The 19520-nt window shown below is 39.7% G+C and overlaps 2 protein-coding genes across 8 annotated transcripts in view; one reads left to right on the top strand and one right to left on the bottom strand.

The window, feature by feature from the left end:
- The window catches only part of CDV3 (CDV3 homolog), a 70759-nt gene that overhangs the window by 12237 nt on the left and 39002 nt on the right, over positions 1-19520 (top strand). The window contains exon 5 of one of the 3 annotated variants that reach the window (XM_074945544.1): positions 7180-12240. The exons of 1 other annotated variant lie outside the window; for it this stretch is intronic. In XM_074945544.1, coding sequence (XP_074801645.1) covers positions 7180-7204 — 25 coding nt within the window. In that variant the 3' untranslated portion in view covers positions 7205-12240. Of the gene's footprint in view, positions 1-9; positions 5127-7179; positions 12241-19520 lie in introns of those variants that run through there. One more of the 3 variants, XM_074945546.1, reaches the window with a different exon arrangement.
- TOPBP1 (DNA topoisomerase II binding protein 1) overlaps positions 16081-19520 on the bottom strand; it is a 47572-nt gene continuing 44132 nt past the window's right edge. For 2 of the 5 annotated variants that reach the window (XM_074945535.1, XM_074945534.1), the window contains 3 exons: positions 18433-18522; positions 17739-17900; positions 16083-17085 (listed from right to left, as the gene is read on the bottom strand). In XM_074945535.1, coding sequence (XP_074801636.1) covers positions 16942-17085; positions 17739-17900; positions 18433-18522 — 396 coding nt within the window. In that variant the 3' untranslated portion in view covers positions 16083-16941. Of the gene's footprint in view, positions 17086-17738; positions 17901-18432; positions 18523-19520 lie in introns of all 5 variants that reach the window. The other 3 variants (XM_074945531.1, XM_074945533.1, XM_074945532.1) reach the window with 3 other exon arrangements.

Genomic DNA, 19520 nt, shown 5'->3' with positions numbered 1-19520 from the left:
TATGTTCAGATACTGAGCCTTCGTAAGGGTTGACTACCTCAGACTTGCTGCACTCATTGTGGACACCATGTGGATCACAACTTCTGGAAAAGAAGGTTACAACTGTTTTAGTGGCCATCTGAAACCAGCTTCTCTACTGGGTACCTTTCAGAAATCCTGAAGAAGTCAGCCATTTGGTTCTGATTTGCTATAAATAACAAAGATTTAAGTGACCTTAATGAGAAACCTGTCTGGTGTCCCATCCTGAGGAATCCTTTCATGTGTACCATAGCCTACTAGAGACTTTGGAGCATACCACTTTCAAAAACTATCAAAGTATAGTACAGAGCTGTAGTTTGTTTACCTATTTAGATAGAGCTGTACTGAGGTAACCGCAAAACAAAACTCATTCCAATACAAAATTGGAGGGTGTGTGGGGTGGGGATTAATTGGGCTGTTTGCATTAGCCATTTTCACAGTTGTGTTTAAGCATTTTCTTCTTCTTCAAAAAATGCCTTCTCTGTTTCTGGTATAAAATTGCAGTATACTCAAGTAAAAATGTGTTAATTGTGATGAGTTTATCTTGGTTTTCATAATTGGGTTGCTTCTCTTTCTCTGAGGCACTAGGACTTCAGTAGGCTTTGATTTGGCACACAGCAGAAGCATGTGCTCCCACTCTAGTCTTCAGAACATAGTTTCAAAAAATACATGCAGTATACAGGGCAGTAATAATATTAACCTCAAGATAAGTTTTTCTCTTGTGGCGAAAGTAACAGCTGTCTCCAAGCTGTCTCCAACCAATCCTATCTTATATGGGTAAGCTGATATAAGACTCTGAAGGAAGGATAACCTCAAACCTAATGAGATTTCATTTGTTATGGCTCCTTCTGATCACCTTGTGAGCTTGCAAACTGTTCCAGGCAGAAATCCTCACTTTAAATGGCATTTTCTCAACTGCAGGAAGCCTAGTGACAATGGAAGGAGTGACAGCTTTGTTCAATTTTTGGCCAGCTCTATTGACTTAATTTAGTGGAGATAAATAAAATGGCATTTGTATGCTAGAGGTATAGGATAAATAATACCCAGTTGCTTCTATACAATGAAAAGAATCTGACAACCACCCAAATTCTCCCGGGGCATACCATCTGTCTTTCCCCTTGCTTCATTTAGTTTTGTTTTTAGTATGTTGAGTGAGCACCTCTTTCCAAATCTAGGTTTCTTCCTGTAAATGTGAATGCCAAAAGGAGGGGCTGCAGACTTATTCCCTTGTCCACTTCATACTTGCCAATAACAAAACAATCTTTCTGATGTGGCAGTACTTCACCTATAGGAGACCAGGCTTGGTGGCTCACACAGACATTACATGGTTGGTTTTGTTTGATTTAATTGCTGATGCTTTAAAGTCTGATTCCTTTGAAGTCGGTAAGAATCTTGCTGTTGACTTCAGTGGGATCAGGGCTTTCCCCTGATTCTCACAATATGCTTGGAATAGAACTGGCCTTAAAGCCCTTGCAGAGTTAACTTTGTCAGTAAAATTTCCAAACTAGCAGCTGTGAATAGGTAGACTGATCAAAAGACAAATTTAAAAACCTGAAGGTTCATTTTGAGAATCAGAACCACTGAAAGTAGACTTACATTGATACCGTTGGACTCTGAGTCATGTATCTTCCCTGAAAGAATATCTCTGCCAACAAAACATATGTTGGTTTATGTCACTAAAAGTTTAAGATTGTCCTATTTGTGGTAAAGGGAGGTGTCACTCTATGACATGGTAGAAACCTGAAATACTAAATCCCAACTTTGTTCTCACATTTAAAGGATATTGGAGTTGTTAATGCACATGAATCAAGTTTTTAATATACTGTATGATGGGTAGATGAGGCTGTCCATTGTACCTTTATTTGAATTCTCAGGCATGGTTTTGGCAGTGCAAGAAAACCTGTAACATTAATAAATCTAATAAAGTGGAAATATACATGGATCCTGGAGTCAAATGTATCTTTACCTGTAGTCCTAGACTATACCATGCAGCATTTAAATAAATGGAGGATAACTGGATAGCTTTGGGACAGATAATGGAGGTATGCAGTCGTTAAGTTCAAATCCCAGATTAGAAGAGCCAGAGTTAACAGCTCATGGCAATGTTTGGGACTACATAGCCTTCATATAGTGTGGTAGCTAGACTGAGGCCTCTGGATAGTATCTAATTCAAATCACCATCTGTTTTTAGCCCAAAGTGGCATTCTCAGCAGTGTCCATAGACTGAAAGGACAGAAATAATGTATTCGGTCTTCCCCTTAAAGGTGGCTCCCCTTCTTTGGAGTTTGCTACTCCCTATTCAGTGGATGGAAAGAGGTCTTTAAGACTATTCGTGAAAAGTCATACTTAAACACAATACATGTCATTCTAAGTTCTTGCTAGAATATCTTCACAAAACAAGGCATCTGGAATTTTTGTAGGGACTTTTCTGATTAAGCAATGCATTTAGGGAGTTTAACAAAATCCAAATTAAGGCACGTAAGTTTATTTTATTGTTAAGGATGCTATTTAGCACCTTATTATAATAAAACATACTATTTTGAATCACACTCCTTGCAGATGTAAAAATGACCTAAAAGTACAATGACTGTCTGAAATGAGGTTCAGGTTTATATGGCTGCTATATTCCACTTTAATTAAACATGCTGATAAATTAAAAATTATGCATGAGCTTTGAAGCCTTTTTTTAAAATGAAGAAAACTCTCACCTTTACAGCAGAAGTATAGTGAAAATATCAGTCAGTGGTTTCTAGTTCAATGCAATTTTAAGTGACTACTTGTTTTAACACTCCTGTGGCTAACATGCAGACTTATGATGTAAAAGAGTATATACCTCAATGCATGTCTTATGTAGAAGAGAGATGACACACAATTAAAAAGCCACTAGTATAACAGAGCATCCAATTACACTAAAACTGGTGCACAAGGGAATATTCTGGATTTGAATTTTTGATGGCAGCCTAACTTTTAAGGTTAATGATAAAATCACGAAAAACTTTGGGGGAGTGTGGGGAGGGAGAATGTGCTTATACTATTTCCTGGGGCTTTCTCCAAAATGGGATTTCCAGAACCTCAGCTACAGGAATATTGGCATCTATGCTAATTAATTGCATCAGAGAGGTAGAACAGAGTTGCTATTTAACTCAACTCTGTTACTCTAGACTGGTCTTGCTTAGTCTCAATCCAAAAGTAATGAGGAAGCAATAGCTACATAGTTGCCATGTATGGTATTTGATTTCCACTAGTTTAAACTATTTTTTGTAGCTGGCTTTATCAAACTTGTCAAGGATAAGTGTCCTTAACTTTTTTAAAAATCTATTTTTAAATCATTCATTTAAGTCTTCTCTAGGGTTCTCTGACTTCATGGGTGCTCATTTCATATCTGAATGCGTGGCCTTTTGTTCGTGGAAGCTACTACACTTCCATATGCTGAAATTTTTAACCCATCTGATTTCCTTAGTCTGCTCTAAATTTGACAGCAACAAAGAAGGCAAGACTCCTGGAGGGGAGTTTACTTACTCTTGCTATGAAAGTCAGCATCTCGTAGACACACAGAGGAATTCTATAGTTATGACTCTTTGCCTAAGTGCCAAAACTCGATAGCAGCTAAATCTTTCCTTGACTTAACACAATTTCAGGTAACATAAATATGCTGCTAATTACACTCTCAATAGCTACATCCCTTTACCTCCTCAGTAGTGTGAGCTATTCAAAGAAATGTACTTCAGAAAATACACCTCTCTGCTTGATATGTATGATAATCCTGCTGAAACAAATACTTTTAAAACCAGGTGTCTTTGGCCTTTTTTTGTTTTGTTTTTGTTCTGAGCACAAAAGAAGCATCTTCATTCTCTTGTGACCTGTTGTAAGTCTAGCTAACTGCAGGATGCTCAGTCTCAGTTTTTCCTAAATAGACTTCTAAGGTAAGACTAGGTATGGGCATTTTCATTCTAAGCTCTGTGTGTGGGGGGAGGGGTTTTCTGAATCAGAGTTTAAATGAGATGGTGGTAGAAAACATGCTGGTAAAATTTCAGTAATCTAAAACAGCTGTGTCTGGCACAATAGTCACTTGATAGTAAAAACTGAAAAACATTTTGTTCTGTGTAGAGTTGAGTAAAAACTCTCAAGGAAAATGTAAGTAGAAGTTAAAAATCAAGGATCCAAGTTTAGAAGGGGAGGTGTTAGTTTGGGTCAGCTTTAGGTAGGGAGAGAAGGATATTCAGTTTATAGCAGATATCAGAATAGAGCACAAGACACCACTCTGATACAAATTATATATAATTTGTATCTCCAGTGTTAGTTTGGATAGAAAAGAGGTACTGCTTATTAAGGAAGTAACTTTGCTTCTCAAGCACTAAGATATCTGTCGTGTGTTTGGTTTCAGACACAATGGTACAGGAACAATTTGAAAAGGGTAGGGAACACAAAAATAAGGCCTGTAAGTAATGGTTAAAGTGTTGTGTACAGGATAGGAGGAGGAGGTTGTGTTGGAGGAAGAATGCTACAGCAATGAAGAGGAGCAGTCCTTATTGGTCAAAGGTGACATGCATCTTAAGATTTTAAATTGAAGCAAAGAAAGTTTGAAAATCAATAGTGGGGGGAAGCCTCAGAATGCAAAAAAATACATATTGGAAAATGGCCTTTGGGGAGGTTGTGGAATGGCCATCTGTACACATCTTATAATCAAGTCTCTAAACTACCACACCTGTTTTCAGTAAATTAGGATAGTGCCAAGTTGCAAGATTCATTTATCTTGAATGAAACAATAAAATAATAGTGTAAGATCTAATTAAAACAAAAATAATTTGCCCCCTCCAATGACTTAGATAAAAATTGTGACACTGATCCAAATTGTTCTGAAGATATCCATGTGTATTTCCTTTTTTCATGAAGCAATTTCTAATATGTTGATTAAACTTTTATATGCAATTGCTCAGGTACAATACACTATATATCAAGCTTAGTGAAGTTTCAGTAGGCTACCTAACTAGAATATGGATATTCAAGGTAGTGTACCAAAGTATTAAATCCTCAGAAAAAGAGTGGCACATCTAGGAATATTGACATGGAAGATCTGGTCTAAAAACAAGAACACAAGAGGAAGACTGGTCGAAAGTAGTTAAGGCACAAGTCTGGGAAGCAAATCTGGGTTCTATTCTCAGTTCTTTCACTGACGTGCTGTGGAACCTTGGGCAAATAATTTAACTTCACTCTGTCTCAGTTTCCCTAGCTGTAAAACAGGTCATATTTCCCTACCTCACAGGGGTGTTGTGAGGCTTAATTCATCCTTTGTAAAGTGCTTTGAGACCATTTGATGGAAGGTGCTATAGTGTGCAGAGTATACAAATGAATTAGTCCAATGCTATTGGTTGTTTCAGTTATAATAAAAGAAGACATCTGGATTAGTTTTCAGTACAGTAGTTTAATACTACTTTAGGGGAAGCTTATATCTATGAAATGTAATATACATTCTATTATATTTAAGTATTATGGGATCATGTAACTACAAACTTATAATCCATACGTTCAAGGGGCATAGTTAAGGTTGTGCATTCAACCTTTAATTGGCATTTCCTGATTTTGTGTAATTAACTATGCAACCCTAACATTGTATTAACATAAGTTGTTTTGTTTTTGCATGGAATATATTTAAAATCAGTTTTGTCATTTTATAAACCCTATGATGGAAATAAACTTCTGTTCACATTGTTGTTTAATACCCATCTTTTACAATTTTCAGTCTTTAAATTTTTATTTAAATGTGAACTAGGAATGTTCACTAATACAACTGAATTCACAGAGAATTTACTCATAATGAGAGTTGGTTGCTTATAGCAGGAGGTGCTCTTCTTCCCCCCTCCTTTTTCTTCCATTATTGTTCTTTCTTCCACTTATGTATATTGCAGTAATATCCAAATGCCCATTTATGTTAGGTACTGTGGAAACACATAAGAAGGCCTAGCTCCTACCCTGAAAAGCTTACAAACTGATTTAAGACAAGAGGACATAAGAATAGGAGGAGACAAGAGAAGGGAGGACAAAGGCAATAAAAGTAATAAACGTGGTTATTTATTGTGCTTCTGTTGTTGGGAAGGTGTCTGTGAAATAGTAATGGGGGGAGGGTGATGGGAGGGCAGGTGCAAAACATACAGCCATTGGGGATGAGAAGAATGATGGAGGTAAGGGTTGGCAGGAGGAGAGCAGGAAGTATGCTACTGACCAGGTAGGATGTAAGAATAAGGATATTTACTGTTGTTCAAACATAACTTGTCAAGTAACTGCAGCTGGAGGACTTGGAGCCCAAGGAGCAGATGTGAAGAAATATAACTGACACAAAAAGACTCTTGAAGTTCTGTCTCCTTTGATGTTGGGGATTTAAAGGTCTACCTTCAGTGCTCTTGCTGATGGTGCCCATGTGTGTTGGGAGACCAGGTGGTCATGGTGGGGGCATGCAGCAGGCCCCAGTTTCCCCAAGCAGATGCCCTCTGTCTCTTGGGGGTGTTGAACTGGAGAGAAAGAGGGATGAAGGTTGGCTGTCACTACCTGGCTCCTCTGCTACTGCCATCACCTCCCTTTCTGCTGGTGTTTTATCATCACAGCACCCAAAAATGAGCTGTTAAACATCTGAGTTCTCTCAATCATTATTTTCCCTCTCCGCATGAGTATAGTAGTTATTGTCATGCTCCAACAGATTGTATCAGATATTTCAGGGGAGATTCTTCTCCGTAGCTGACCAGTGAGTCCTGAAGCATGAGCAATAACCTTTCCAGCTTTTTTTATCCTAGCTAGTGTAACAACAGATATTCTACATGAAGCAATGAGTTCTACAGATTAGAGACTGAGTTAAAAATGACCTTTCAATGAGTGTCCTTTTTTCCCTTGATAAATAGCAGCACTGCTTTACGATGACTATCTGCTTTTCAGTTAGAGTCTCAGATCTTTATCTCATCTCTTATTTCTTTTCTCATTTCAAAACTCAATAATCCTACTCTTGCAATCCCTCCAGGTATGAAAATCTTTCCGCTACATCTGATCGGTTTTTCCTTTTGTCTTTCTGTGATATCTTTTGATAGGGTGATGAAAACAGAGCAGTGTTCAGCATGAAGACCTGTGAGAAAAATATATGCCATAATATTTTTCCATATTCTCTCTTTAATGCAGCCTAACAACTTACTCGCTTTCTTGACTGCAACTGCACATTGAGCAGAGGTCTTCATCGAGCTGTCCATGGTGATGCCTACGTCGTCTCCTTGAGAGATAACAACTAATTCAGAACTCATCAGTGTGTATGAATGGTTAAAATTCTTTCCAATATTCATTACATTGCATTTGTTTCCGTTGAATTGTATCTGCCTTTGTCTTGCCCAATTATAAAGTTTGTTAGTTTCTTCTAGCATTCACCATCCTCCCTAGTGATGGCAAACCTAATAATTGTACATTGACAGCAGTTTTTGCCACCATGCTATTCACTCAGTTTTCAGCTTACAAACGTATACCACCATTCTTACCAGTAATCGCCGTGGCATGCCCTTATTAGTTTCTGTTTTTGTGCAGACTTGATAATTTCTTCCTGTTCTTTATTTCCTGTCTTTTATTCTTTGATGTTATATTTTCTTACTTGTTCAATTGTGATAGCAAAGAAATCGAGTCATGACCTTGTCCCATCTTCATGAATTCATGTGTATATTGCAGTCTTCATTGGTTAAAGTATCTTCATGTGTTTTATTTTTAAACTGAAACCCAAATTCCTGATCCTGCATCTCTTTCAGAAAATGTGACTCTCATCAGAAAATTTCTTCGATAATTTCCTTTGTGCTAGCAGCATCTCCCACAATTCTGGATATCTGAGCTGTTCTCTCTCTGAGGCTCACAGAAATGGATCAGTGTTTTGGCATTACATGGTCTGGCCATGCCTCTCTGCTCCTGCTTGCTGCCAGATGAGTTATTCCCAAGATGTGAAATCTGCATAACATATTATTAACAAACATTCCAGAGATAACAAAATAACTATGTACATTAGACCTAAGAAGATGATCAAATGGTAATGATTCCGTTTAATATCTGACTGACTCATGAGCCATCTGGTGGGGTAGGATTGTGGGAGACTACTAGCAGAAAGGAAATTATCAGTAAGAAATATTCTGTTCTGCAGTGCAGTCTCCCACAATTCTGGACATCTGGGAAATAGCAAGCAGTGAACGGGGGTAGGGAGAGTTATGAAATAAAAATTTGGTAGCAAGGAAGTGTGTGAGCTCACTCAAAATCTGTAATATTTCTTAACCACTGCCTGCAGCACCTTCCTCCCAAAGAAAGCCTCTGCAGAAGATAGAAGGTCCACCTTATAGTGCTTAATGAAGTTGTTAGCGGTAGATCAAGTGGCCACTTTGCAAATTTCCAAAGAGGACACGCTTGCTTGTACTGCCCATGAGTTTGCTAAGGATCTCGTGGAGTGCCCCTTGATCCCCTGGGACAAAGGCTTCTGGTTGATCTGCAGGCTTCCACAATACATAATCTAATCCACCTAGCGATGGAGGACGTGGAAGTTCTAATTCCCTGGCATTTTGGGTGGAAGGATACGAATAGGGAACCCAAGCGTAGATTCGGTATACTTGAGATAGATATTCCATGCTCTTCTCACCTCTAAGGTGGACCACACCTTTTCAGTTGGATATTGTGGTTTTGGACAGAATGAAGGAAACACAACTTCTTAGGAAGTGTGGACGGAGGAATTTACCTTACAAAGAGAGGATTCTGGTGTCCTAAACATCACCTTTGTCCTTGTGGAACACACAGTAAGGCTCCAGTATAGATAAGGCTGCCAGTTTCAATGCTCACCTGGCGGACGTGACAGCTGCTAAGAAACAAGTCTTAATGGATAAATAAATAAGTCAGAGGCTCGGAGGGATAGCTTGTCAGAGCCCTCAAAACTAGCAGAAGGTCCCATTTTGGGAAGAGTGGCTTGGCTGCTGGTCTGGCTAATCAGATTGCTTGATTAGCCAGACCAGCTAATCTGTGGATTGTCTGCCCGAGAGCCCAAGGATCGTGTGAACAGCAATCTACTAAGAGCAGACACCTGACATGTAATGGTACTGGCCTGAAGGCCTCTTTCTATGCCTTCTTGGAGAAAGTCCAGAATGGTTGGAATGCTTGGGATTTGCATTATAGTCTTGGCACCAGTTGTTGATTCTGGGCTAGATTGAGGAGTATGTTTTTAGTGTTGATACTCTCCTAGATGAAAGCAATGACTATGGAGGACAGATTGAGACCTCTCTGTCAGTTGAAGCCGTTTTGGGTCTGGATTAAGAAGAGGACCTTGCGAGAGGATGTCCAGTCTCCATGGAAGCAGGAGAGGGTACTCCAGTTTCAGCTCCATCAGGTCGGAGAACCAAGGTCTCCTCAGGCAATGAGAAGTTATCAATATTAACATCACCTGTTCTTGTTTCATTTTCTGGACCACTTTCCCCAGTAGTAGAAAGGGTGGAAACGTGCAAAGTAGGCTCTGCGGCTAACTGTGCAATAAGGCCTGTGTCTCCATGTACTTGGGATCTGCCTTCCTTGTGAAGTATTTTGGTCTCTTTACCTTTGTACAATTAGCAAAGAGGTCAGTTGAAGGGAGGCCCAATGTCTTAATGACGAGATTAAAAACTTTCTGATTCAGGCACCAATTGGAGGAGTTGACCCTGTGCCTGCTGAGCCAGGCTGTTTTTGGCTTGTCCCCTTTGATGTGGATTGCTCTGAGGGAGAGGAGGAACTGTTCCACCCATCTCATTATTTCCATTGTTTCTGCATGTAGTGCCGGACTCCTTGTTCCCCTTTGGTTGTTTGTACATGTGACTGTAGTGTGGTGGGCTGGAACCTTTGCAGAGCTAGCTTGACCGTTTTCAGCTCTAGGAGGCTTATGTCTTGAGTCTTTTTCTCCTCATTCCGCAGACCCAGGGGTCTCTGAGTGAGCTCCCCAGCACTCTATGGGAGGATTTTGAGGCTTATTCTCAGGAACCTGCTCAGGTTTCAGAGCCAGACAGCTGACCTTCCTCAGTGGAGGAGTCGTCCCAGGACTCCTGGATTTCTTGGGCCTTTTCCTTCCCTGTTTAGCCTTTTTAGATTGGTTTTTAACCTTTTTTGTGCACTTTGGGAGCGTAGAAACTCTGCTGCAGCCTTGGTGAGGCCTTTTGTGGCCTACCTTCTGTTGGGATCTGTCTCTGAATCCTCCCTGCCGGCTCCCATTCCCCCTGGGAAGGGGAGAGGAATGAACTCATTGTCGTGGGAGGAAGGGGGGCTGATTAGAAGCCCTGCTTCTTTCCTCAGGGCACTAGGGACCCACTTCATGATTGGGGGGCCGGGGGGGGGGAGAAGGACTTGTGGCACTACAAGCCTCCCCTCTTTGTTCAGCAAGGATCCATTGAGACTTACGCTCTGAATGGCCGGGTCCTCCTTGCATTTGATGCCTATCCCTGCTCTGCACTGGGATTCCTCATCCATTCCCTCCCCGCCCCCTTTGAATTCACAGCTGCGTCAGTGGATGGGGGACCCCACTTGCCTGTCTGACTTGTAGCCCTGGGACCTAATGGAGTTAGGGATGGAAGCCTGGGTGCAGGCTGGACACAACTTGCTATCTGTGAGCTGAGAAGGCTGCCTCGTATATGCAGCCCTGCTTGGATTTGACCCAATGCTTTCTTGGCTGCTCTGCCATGCCTGTATGGGACAGGCTCAGGGAGAGTTAAACCTCTGTGGGTTTAACTGGCTTGGGGAGGAGAAGGAATACTGAGGAGGGATAACACTGCTCCCCACTACCCATAAATGGGGCGGAAAAGTTAAAATAGAATGTGTGAGGGCCGAAGCAAAAGAAACCACCACTGTCTGCTGCTCCGGGAGGCAGAGAATTTGGCAGCAAACAGGAGCAGAGGTGCTGTGGTCAGATTTTGTGGTGCCAAAACACTGATTTGCCTCCACAAGCTACAGAACAGCCCAGATGTCCAGTATGTTGGGAGATGCTGGGCTGCAGAAAACACCAGACTTGTCCAGATCAGATTAAAACTGTAAAAGCAGCTTGTCATTTACAGGAGCATGCTGGAGAACTAACGTACTGCTGGCATATACAACAGATGCCTGACTCTGATTTCATTCTTGTGTAACTTCATTGACATTAGTGGAGTTACTCCTGATTTACGCTCCTTTGACATCAGATTCAGATCCATTAGAGCTTGGGTTGGGACTTCTCTTTTGAAGTCTGTGTTGTTTTCTTCTTCTCTTATGGCTACTTAACAAGCTGAACTTGTTGAAGTCTTCTACTTTATACTTCACCCATTTTGAAAGCAATTAATGAAGCAAAAATTATACCCTCCAGCAGACTCTGTTTCTGCAAGCCCTCCTAATCAGGACAGTGGCTTAACTGGCATAGTGCTGTTTCTGCTGAAGTATGCTAAGCAAACAGATTTCACACTGTTATTTAAGGAACAGTAACCCATTTCTTTTGCATTTAGTTACTACAGCAAGATAGAAGGAAGAGTGGTCAAGACAGGGAAGTAGTTAGTAATAGATAGCTATAAAGCAGAGTGAGGCAGTAACTAGTAGTTTGCTAGTTCAAACGCCAAACTTATGCTTTTGGACACAGTGATGTAGCCAGATGTTAGGAAAATCTTTAAAGATATGGGAGGGTGCTTTGCAAAGAATTTTAAGAGGACATCTTGGTGCACAAAAAGTTGATATTGAACTTGCTTTCAAATATCATACATTGGAACATCAAGCCGCAGCAATTTAGTGTTTCTAATTCCAGTCTAAACAATGGTGAAAAGGAGAAAAACAGACAAATAGCTACTATAACGTCTAACACAGTTTGACGTCTACCAGCTGTCTGGAAAAAATTGTGGCTGGTGATGGCTTGGTACAACAGAACTTTTTTTTTTTTAAATTGAAGTAGAATCACAATCTGACCTGGTTCTGTGACTCCCCATATGGATCCCGCAGTTTGTACTAGAAGATTGATGGTGGCCCTTATACTATATATTTTATAATCCTAAAGAAGTTAGTACATTGGGCAATAATTTTGTCAGTGAATTTTACTATGGTTTGCTAATTACAGCTTCTGCATATGACTCAGCTTCTAAACATGTAGCATGCACACCTCTTGTCTTTTATCCATGTGTTAGAACTACCATATCCAACGCTGTAAAGTATTTTGTGACAGTTCCTCTGAAGAAAGCTAAAGAAAATAAAATTTATTTTATCTTTTACAGTAGTGACTTCTGTTTTCAGGTTGATTTTACTTCCTCAAGCCTGTTTATCTTGTTAAATAGCCTGTCCAGCAGTATTGGTTAGGACACCTTTACCGTAGTTGATTCTGATATTGTAATTAAAAAATTATGTGCACAGGTTAAGAGTTAGGCAAAGGATTTACTAGATTTCACTCACTTAAGTGATTTTTTTCTGTTTTATCACATTTTAAAACTCACGTTTCAAAAGTGTGCAGTATTGTTGTGAGGAAGGATGGTCTAGTGGTTAAGACATAAGCCTGTGAGTTGGAAGACCTGGGTTTAATTTCCTGCTCTGCCATAGACTTCCTGTGTGATTTTGAACAGGTCAATCTCTCTGTGCCTCAGTTTCCTGATTCTAAAATGGGGATAATAAGGAAGTACTATCTCATAAGGGTGTTGTGAGAATAACTACCTTTGAAGCTTGTGAGGCACTCAGATAATCTTATGTTGGAGGCCATGTAAATACCTCAGATATTACATTCCTGTAATTCTAAAATTGCATTGTGCGAAAGTGGAATGTGGAAACCTTAAACCATTACAACAGCCTTACCACATCAGACCAGTGGTCCATCTAGCCCAATATCCTGCCTTCTGACAGTGGCCAATGCCAGATGCTTCAAAAGGGAATGTCCAGAACATCCCATTGTCTAGTCAAAGTATCTGGCAGTTTGAGGCTTACGGACAACCAGAGCATGGGGTTGCATCCCTGACCACTTGAGTAAGAGCCATTGATGGACTTACCTATGAACTTGACAAATTCTTTTTTGAACCCAGTTATCGTTTTAGTCTTCACAACATCCCCTGATTTCCACAGGTTGACTGTGCATTGTGTGAAGAAGTGCTTCCTGTAGTTTGTTTTACACCTGCTGCCTATTAATTTCGTTGGGAGGCCCCCAGGTTCTTGTATTATGAGAAGGAGTAAATAACACTTCCTTATTCACTTTCTGCACACCATTCATGATTTTATAGACCTAAAGCATATCCCCCCCTTAGTCTCTTTTCCAAGCTGAATAACCCGTCTTTTTAAGCTTTTCTCATATGGAAGCTGTTCCATACCTATGATCATTTTTGTTGCCCTTCTCTGTACTTTTTCCATTTCTAATTATTTTTTTGAGGGGGTGGGACCAGAACTGCATGCAGTATTCAAGGTGTGGGTGTACCATGGATTTATATAGTGACAATAAATTTATCTTATTAACTATACCTAATCTTGTTAGCTTTTTTGACTGCCGCTGGACATGGAGCAAATGTTTTCAGAGAACAATTCACAAGGATGCCAAGATTTTTTTTTTTTTTTTTTTTTTTTTTTGAGCGGTAACAACTAATTTAGACCCCCATCATTTTGTATATGTAGTTGGGATTATGTTTTCCAATGTGCATTACTTTGCATTTAACAACGTTGAATGTCATCTGCTATTTTGTTGCCCAGTCACCCAGTTTTGTGAGATCCCTTTGTAACTCTTCGCAGTCTACTTTGGACTGAACGGTCGAGTGATTTTGCATCATCTGAAAACTTTGCCACCTCACTATTTACCACTTTTTCTGGATCATTTATAAATATGTTGAACAGCACTGCTTCCAGTACAGATCCTTGGGAGAATCCCACTTTTTATCTCTCCATTCTGAAAACTGACAATTTATTCCTACCCTTTGTTTCCTGTCTTTTAACCAATTAAGGATCCATGAGAGGACATTCCCTCTTAACCCATGACTGCTGGAACCAGTCACTGGTTCAAATCTGCCCTTGTAACCATTTCATAGGTGGTATGTAAAATAAGTTAGTGACTGCAGTGCCAGTTAGACCACTATTGTTGGTGTTTGAGATCAAGCAAAAACGAGACATGAGACTTTCAACTAGAGGTCCTGGCTTCAGATCAAAGACCCCATGGTGCCCCATTTCTGTCGAGAGAGACAACTTCAGCTGCTTAGACCAGCATCTTTTAGGAGCACTAAATGCAGTTCAGATCCCACGGCACTTGCTTCTCTTACCTCACCTTTCTGACAGATCCTTTAGACTTTCTTCCTCTGTCAACATGCCTTAGAGCTTTCACTGGCCCTCTCCTATTCTCCTAGTACATGTTGTCTCCAGGTAGTACCTTCCATTGCCATTCCAGTACCTTACACACGGAAATCAGAAATATCTTTGCATCTGGAACATCCACTCTAGTGTCTTGCAGGTAACTCAACTCGGACAAAAACTGAACTCAGCTTTCCCCCCGACTCTTCTCTATTAGCTCCCTATTCAATGGGCACACAATCTTGGTTTCATTTTTGTATTCCTTCCCTCACATTGCTGTTGCCACTAAACCCTGCTGGTTTTTCCTTACATTTCCAGAATCCATCCATTCTTCTCTGTTCCCACCACAAAAAGTGTCATTCAGGCCCTTGTCCTTCATCTTAACTATTGTAAATTCCTCCCCAGTCTGGTCTCCCTTAACTTTTACAGACACATTTTTAATGGTATATGTGGGGTTTGTTGCTCTGACGGTAGCCATATTCAGCTCTTCCAGTTTTTTCACTGCCTTCTGCATCATTCTTACCCTCATGGACCAGTCTAATTAAGTTCTCACTTTACCTCCTCTCTCATTCCCCCACTTACTCCACCCAAGCAGCACAGCTGAAGTGTCCCTTTCATGCAGTCTCTCTGCTCATCCTCTTGTCTTAACTTAGAGTTTGATTGTAAATTTGAGTAAACTGTCAGAATCAGGTCCTGCAATTGTCAGCTCTTTGGGGAAAGTCCACATCTTATTGGTCTTGAAACATCACAATTCCCCATAGCGTCTTGGCTTTTTATTTTGTGTATCATTCCAAATGTCAAGGCATGTGCTTTCTTATGATAGTCAATTCCCTAAATGAATATTGAATCCAGTGCTCACCTTAAAAATGCAATCTCAGCTTTTTTGTGTAATCGACAGGATGCGGTAGCTGCTAACACCAGCATCACTAATATTTTCAAAGTTGTAGAGTCTTTAGTGCTAACATATTGGTAACAGCTGATAATGTTCTCTTTTACCAACATCAGCAATTCCATTATACTTCTCAAATGTGTAAGTACTTATCACCTACTTCCTCTGCTAAGCTTTGATTAATATATAGACCTATTTTAACATTTTCAGCCAGGTTTCAACTAGTTGTATTTTTTTAATGTAAGTTTTGTTACAGCCATGCAAGACTGTAGTACAGCATCTCACTTATAAGACTGCATGAAAAGATTAAATATATTGGACCAAGATGTGCAATAGAACAGTCTTGGCTAAATGTGAGTTAACAGCAATGAAGAGTCAGAGGGGTAACTTGGGCGACAACAGAAATTGCACCCAGTGCCTGCTATCTGCCTGATTTCTGATCTTATGCTCACTGTGACACTAGAGAGAGAAGCTATTATTTTTAAAATCGCCTGTCCTGGTTAAAGGACTAGCTGCACCTCTCTCCTGTCTTGTCTCTGACAGCACTCTTCTCTGTTGTTGGGTCTTTTGCCTTAATCTGGGTTGGGGTGGAATCTGATTTTTTCACATTTAGACATTTAGCTAACCGCTTATCACTCTGCAGGTCTGTCTGGGTTTTAGGTAGTTGTGGCTCCTCCCTTCAGGAACCTGTGACATTGACCAACATCCTCCTTAAAGTATTTAGCAGTTGGAAGAAAAAACATTAGAGAAAAAATATTTTAAAACAAACAGCCCACCTGCATATTCAGTCTCAGTTTAGAGTGAAACAGGCTTTCATCTTATCTAATTTGTTACAGGAACAAAACAATCAATTTACATTCTCTCAGCCAGCCCACATCCTTGTGTGTGTGTCTCTCTGCCACTGTCTCTTAAGTGTAAGCTGTTAGACAATTATTAGAAAGGGACTCCTCTCTAGTTTCTAGGTGGACAGGCTCTGCTACCCAGACAGATCCCAGGGTGAAATACCCACTTCTGTATATGGTACAGAGACACCCTGCTAATGAAATATCAGTAGTTAGAACTCCCGCATTTCCAGCTCTATCACAGACTTAAGTTGGAACTCAATGGAGTAACTTCATCCCTGTATCAGCTCTCCTCCTTCTCTGTGAAACTGGGGTATTACTAGTTACCTACCACACAGGTTTGTTGCAATAATTAATTAACATTTGTAAAGTGCTCTGAGATTCCCAGATTAAAGATTGTATAGCAGTGTTTTATTACAGTCTCGGTGTGCACTCCCTCTTCACAATGAATTTAGAAAATGTTATCTTTCCTTTCCCACATCTGCTTCTTCCCTTACCCTTCCAAAAATATATATAGATTGGTGGGGATGCTCATGCATATATAAGATTCTATCATCCTATGGCAAACCCAGCAGCATCCTTACTAACTGATACTATCTTGACTTCAAAGTAAAGAAAAGACCCCCAAAATTCTTAGTTTTTATTATAGGCTGATGTCCCTAAGTGAACTGAAAGCCTCAGTGATCAAAATATTAAGTAGACAAAATATTTTCTTGTACAAATGTGGATGGTGTCATTAGGTGCCAATAATAGAGTAAAGCAATCTTTCCAACTAATATTACAGCAAACTAAACACAAGGAAACTTTAAAGTACATTACATTCAAAATTAAAATAAAAAAGCTTTTAATTTTTTCAGCATTGAGATTGGCAAAATATTCATAAATAGAAATTTAAAATACAAGAATTAAAAATGGAGAATCCCCTCAGTGTATTCTGGATCGTTTGACTTTGCTTGTTTCTCCAGGTGCTTTTCTCTTCTGAGATAATCCAATTCCCAGTTCTTTGCTATTTTGAAGATAAGAAACAGCTTCTGGCAGACAGTAACCCTCCATGGGAGGAGGAAGCTCCTTCAAAAGAAGAAAGTGTTTTACTCAAATCTATTTGTTTAGCTAGACAGTATTAGAAAAAATATTCTGATTAACCCTCCTGTAGCAGCCAACTAAAATTAAAAAAGAGTAGTCATTCTGGGACACCATATGAAGGAGTTATTAAACATATCCTGATTCTGACACATTGAGATAGTTTTAAAACTTTTCTGGTTTGGCATGGAATTATCAAAAATTTATCAGAATCCTGATGCAAAATGCATCCCATGTAAATCTCAAGGTCACGCACACATAATTTAGTGTATTCTAAAAACCATCTAGCTAAAACAATGCTATATATCCAGTTCCAACACTGAAACAAACTTCTGTCATTCTTTAGTGGCCAGAATTGGAAACTCAGCACAAGAATATTAACATTAGATCTTATGATCAGAATTATGGGCAAACCAGCTATAAAGGTCTAAAATTGGAATATTGATATCAAAAGTCTGTTTCATTACAAGCAAATGCCAAGCAGCTCTCTGCCCTCCCTACATAGAATAGTTTTCATTCAATGAATCAATGGGTGAAGCAGTGTACTTTAATAAACATTATTTACATATATTTGATGATCTAGATGTGGACTGTTTTCTTCAAAGCAAACAAATGGTACATAATACCCCTAATATGCACACCTGTATGAGGTAGTCAGCAATGTATTCTGGTTTCAAGCAGTTCACTCCTTGGGCAGCAGCCTCCAGTACATTAACTCTGGCATCATCTGGCTTCAGTTTACTGAAGTCAGCAAAAAGGTGAGTAGCTTCTTTATAGAGAAGTAGAGAATGACCTGGCAGTACCTACAGATTTAAACACAGCAGAAAGTCCTTTTTATTTTTGTATTTATCTTGGCAATTGTGTACATGTTTTACAGATTATGGACTCACTAATCTCCATCACATCCACAGTATGTCATCAGAAAACTGGGTACCGAGTATAGCCTCATTCTACAAAATAATTTACATTCCAATGAGAGGAAGGATGCTCATCTTGTTAGGGCAACAGACTGGGACCCAGAAGCTCTAGGTTCAAATCCCATCACTGCCACAGACTTCCTGTGAGAGCTTGGGAAAGTTACGTACTCTCTGTGCCTCAGTTCCCCACCTCTAAAGGGGAACATCACAACTTCCTTTGTCTGCCTTGTCTATTTAGATAATAAGTAATTTGTGTCAAGGACTGCCTCTTCCTACTTGCATTTACAGTCCCTAGCACAACAGGGCCTCTTGGTACTACCGTTACATCAACGACAACCACCAACCAAACAAAACATCAGTGTCTATTAAGATGATCTTAAAGTAATTTCTTGAATGGAATTTTTTTTAAGTCACATACCTTTGCTCCTCCTGATTGAAGAAGACGTTTGAATCCTGCTTCCTTGGTTTGGTCAACATTCAAAATCACTTTCCAGCCACTAAATGCCCCCTACATAAAATATTCAGTTTTTAAAAAGAACAGGGTTCTATGAAAAACCTAAAAGCTAATTATACCCCACTCAGGAACATTCTGTGAGGCAAGATTTATCACATACACACCATCCAGGGGAGGTTTTTTGTTTTTTAAAACAACAGCAGGGATGCACAACATGTAATCCAGGGGCCAAATTCCAGCCCACAGGGTCATACAACATTTCACCTGGCTACCCACTCCTAGTTAACTGTAGGATGAAACAACAAAGCTGATTAAGTGCAGATGAACTCTCATATCAAGTATATTCTAGTGTGTTTCAGGAAGGCTTGGAGTACAACAAAATATTAGGGTCATGTACATTCACTTTTGTTTAAAATGTCAATGTAAATATATACACAAATCAAGCATAGCCCTAATGCTCCTGGCAAGACGCTAATAAGCACCCCTTAACCACTGGTTTCTGTGGTCATGCACCCCTATTTTACAAGATGCAGTTCTCAGTCCTTTACTGGTGACTTGTTTGTTTGATTACTAAGGGTAAAAATTCAAAGGTGCCTAGTGACTTAGGAGGCTAAGTCCCATTTTCAAGAGTGATTTAGACACTTGAGACAAAGTCTCAAAAGTCGATAGAGCTCCTTAAGCTCCTAAGTCACTTAAGTACTTCTGAAAATTTTACCCTAAGACAACTGCGTGATGGCAAATACAGGTGTCGGAGTTGTTTAGAATCATAACGTTAAAGGATAATGATTTAGTCATTTAAAAAACAATGAAGCAGTTATTTAAGTATTAGGATTTCCAGTTTGCATGCTAGTTAGCAATGGGAGTTATTGCAGTCACCAGTGCCAAGAGGGGACAAAGACCATTAATTAATCTTCAATGCTAATAATGTTCAATGCTGACAATAAAAGCATTTAGGAAAAAGAGAGATTACATTAGTATGGATCCAGCTAGGATGCTTTGTTTTTAAAAGAACAAAGCAGGTAACCCTCTCTTGGCACAGACTCTGGGTTTCT

This window comes from Natator depressus, chromosome 2, assembly GCF_965152275.1.
Source record: "Natator depressus isolate rNatDep1 chromosome 2, rNatDep2.hap1, whole genome shotgun sequence".
Classification (NCBI taxonomy): domain Eukaryota; kingdom Metazoa; phylum Chordata; order Testudines; family Cheloniidae; genus Natator; species Natator depressus.
The sequence above is the reverse complement of the archived record's forward strand: the minus strand, read 5'-3'. Positions and strand labels throughout refer to the sequence as shown.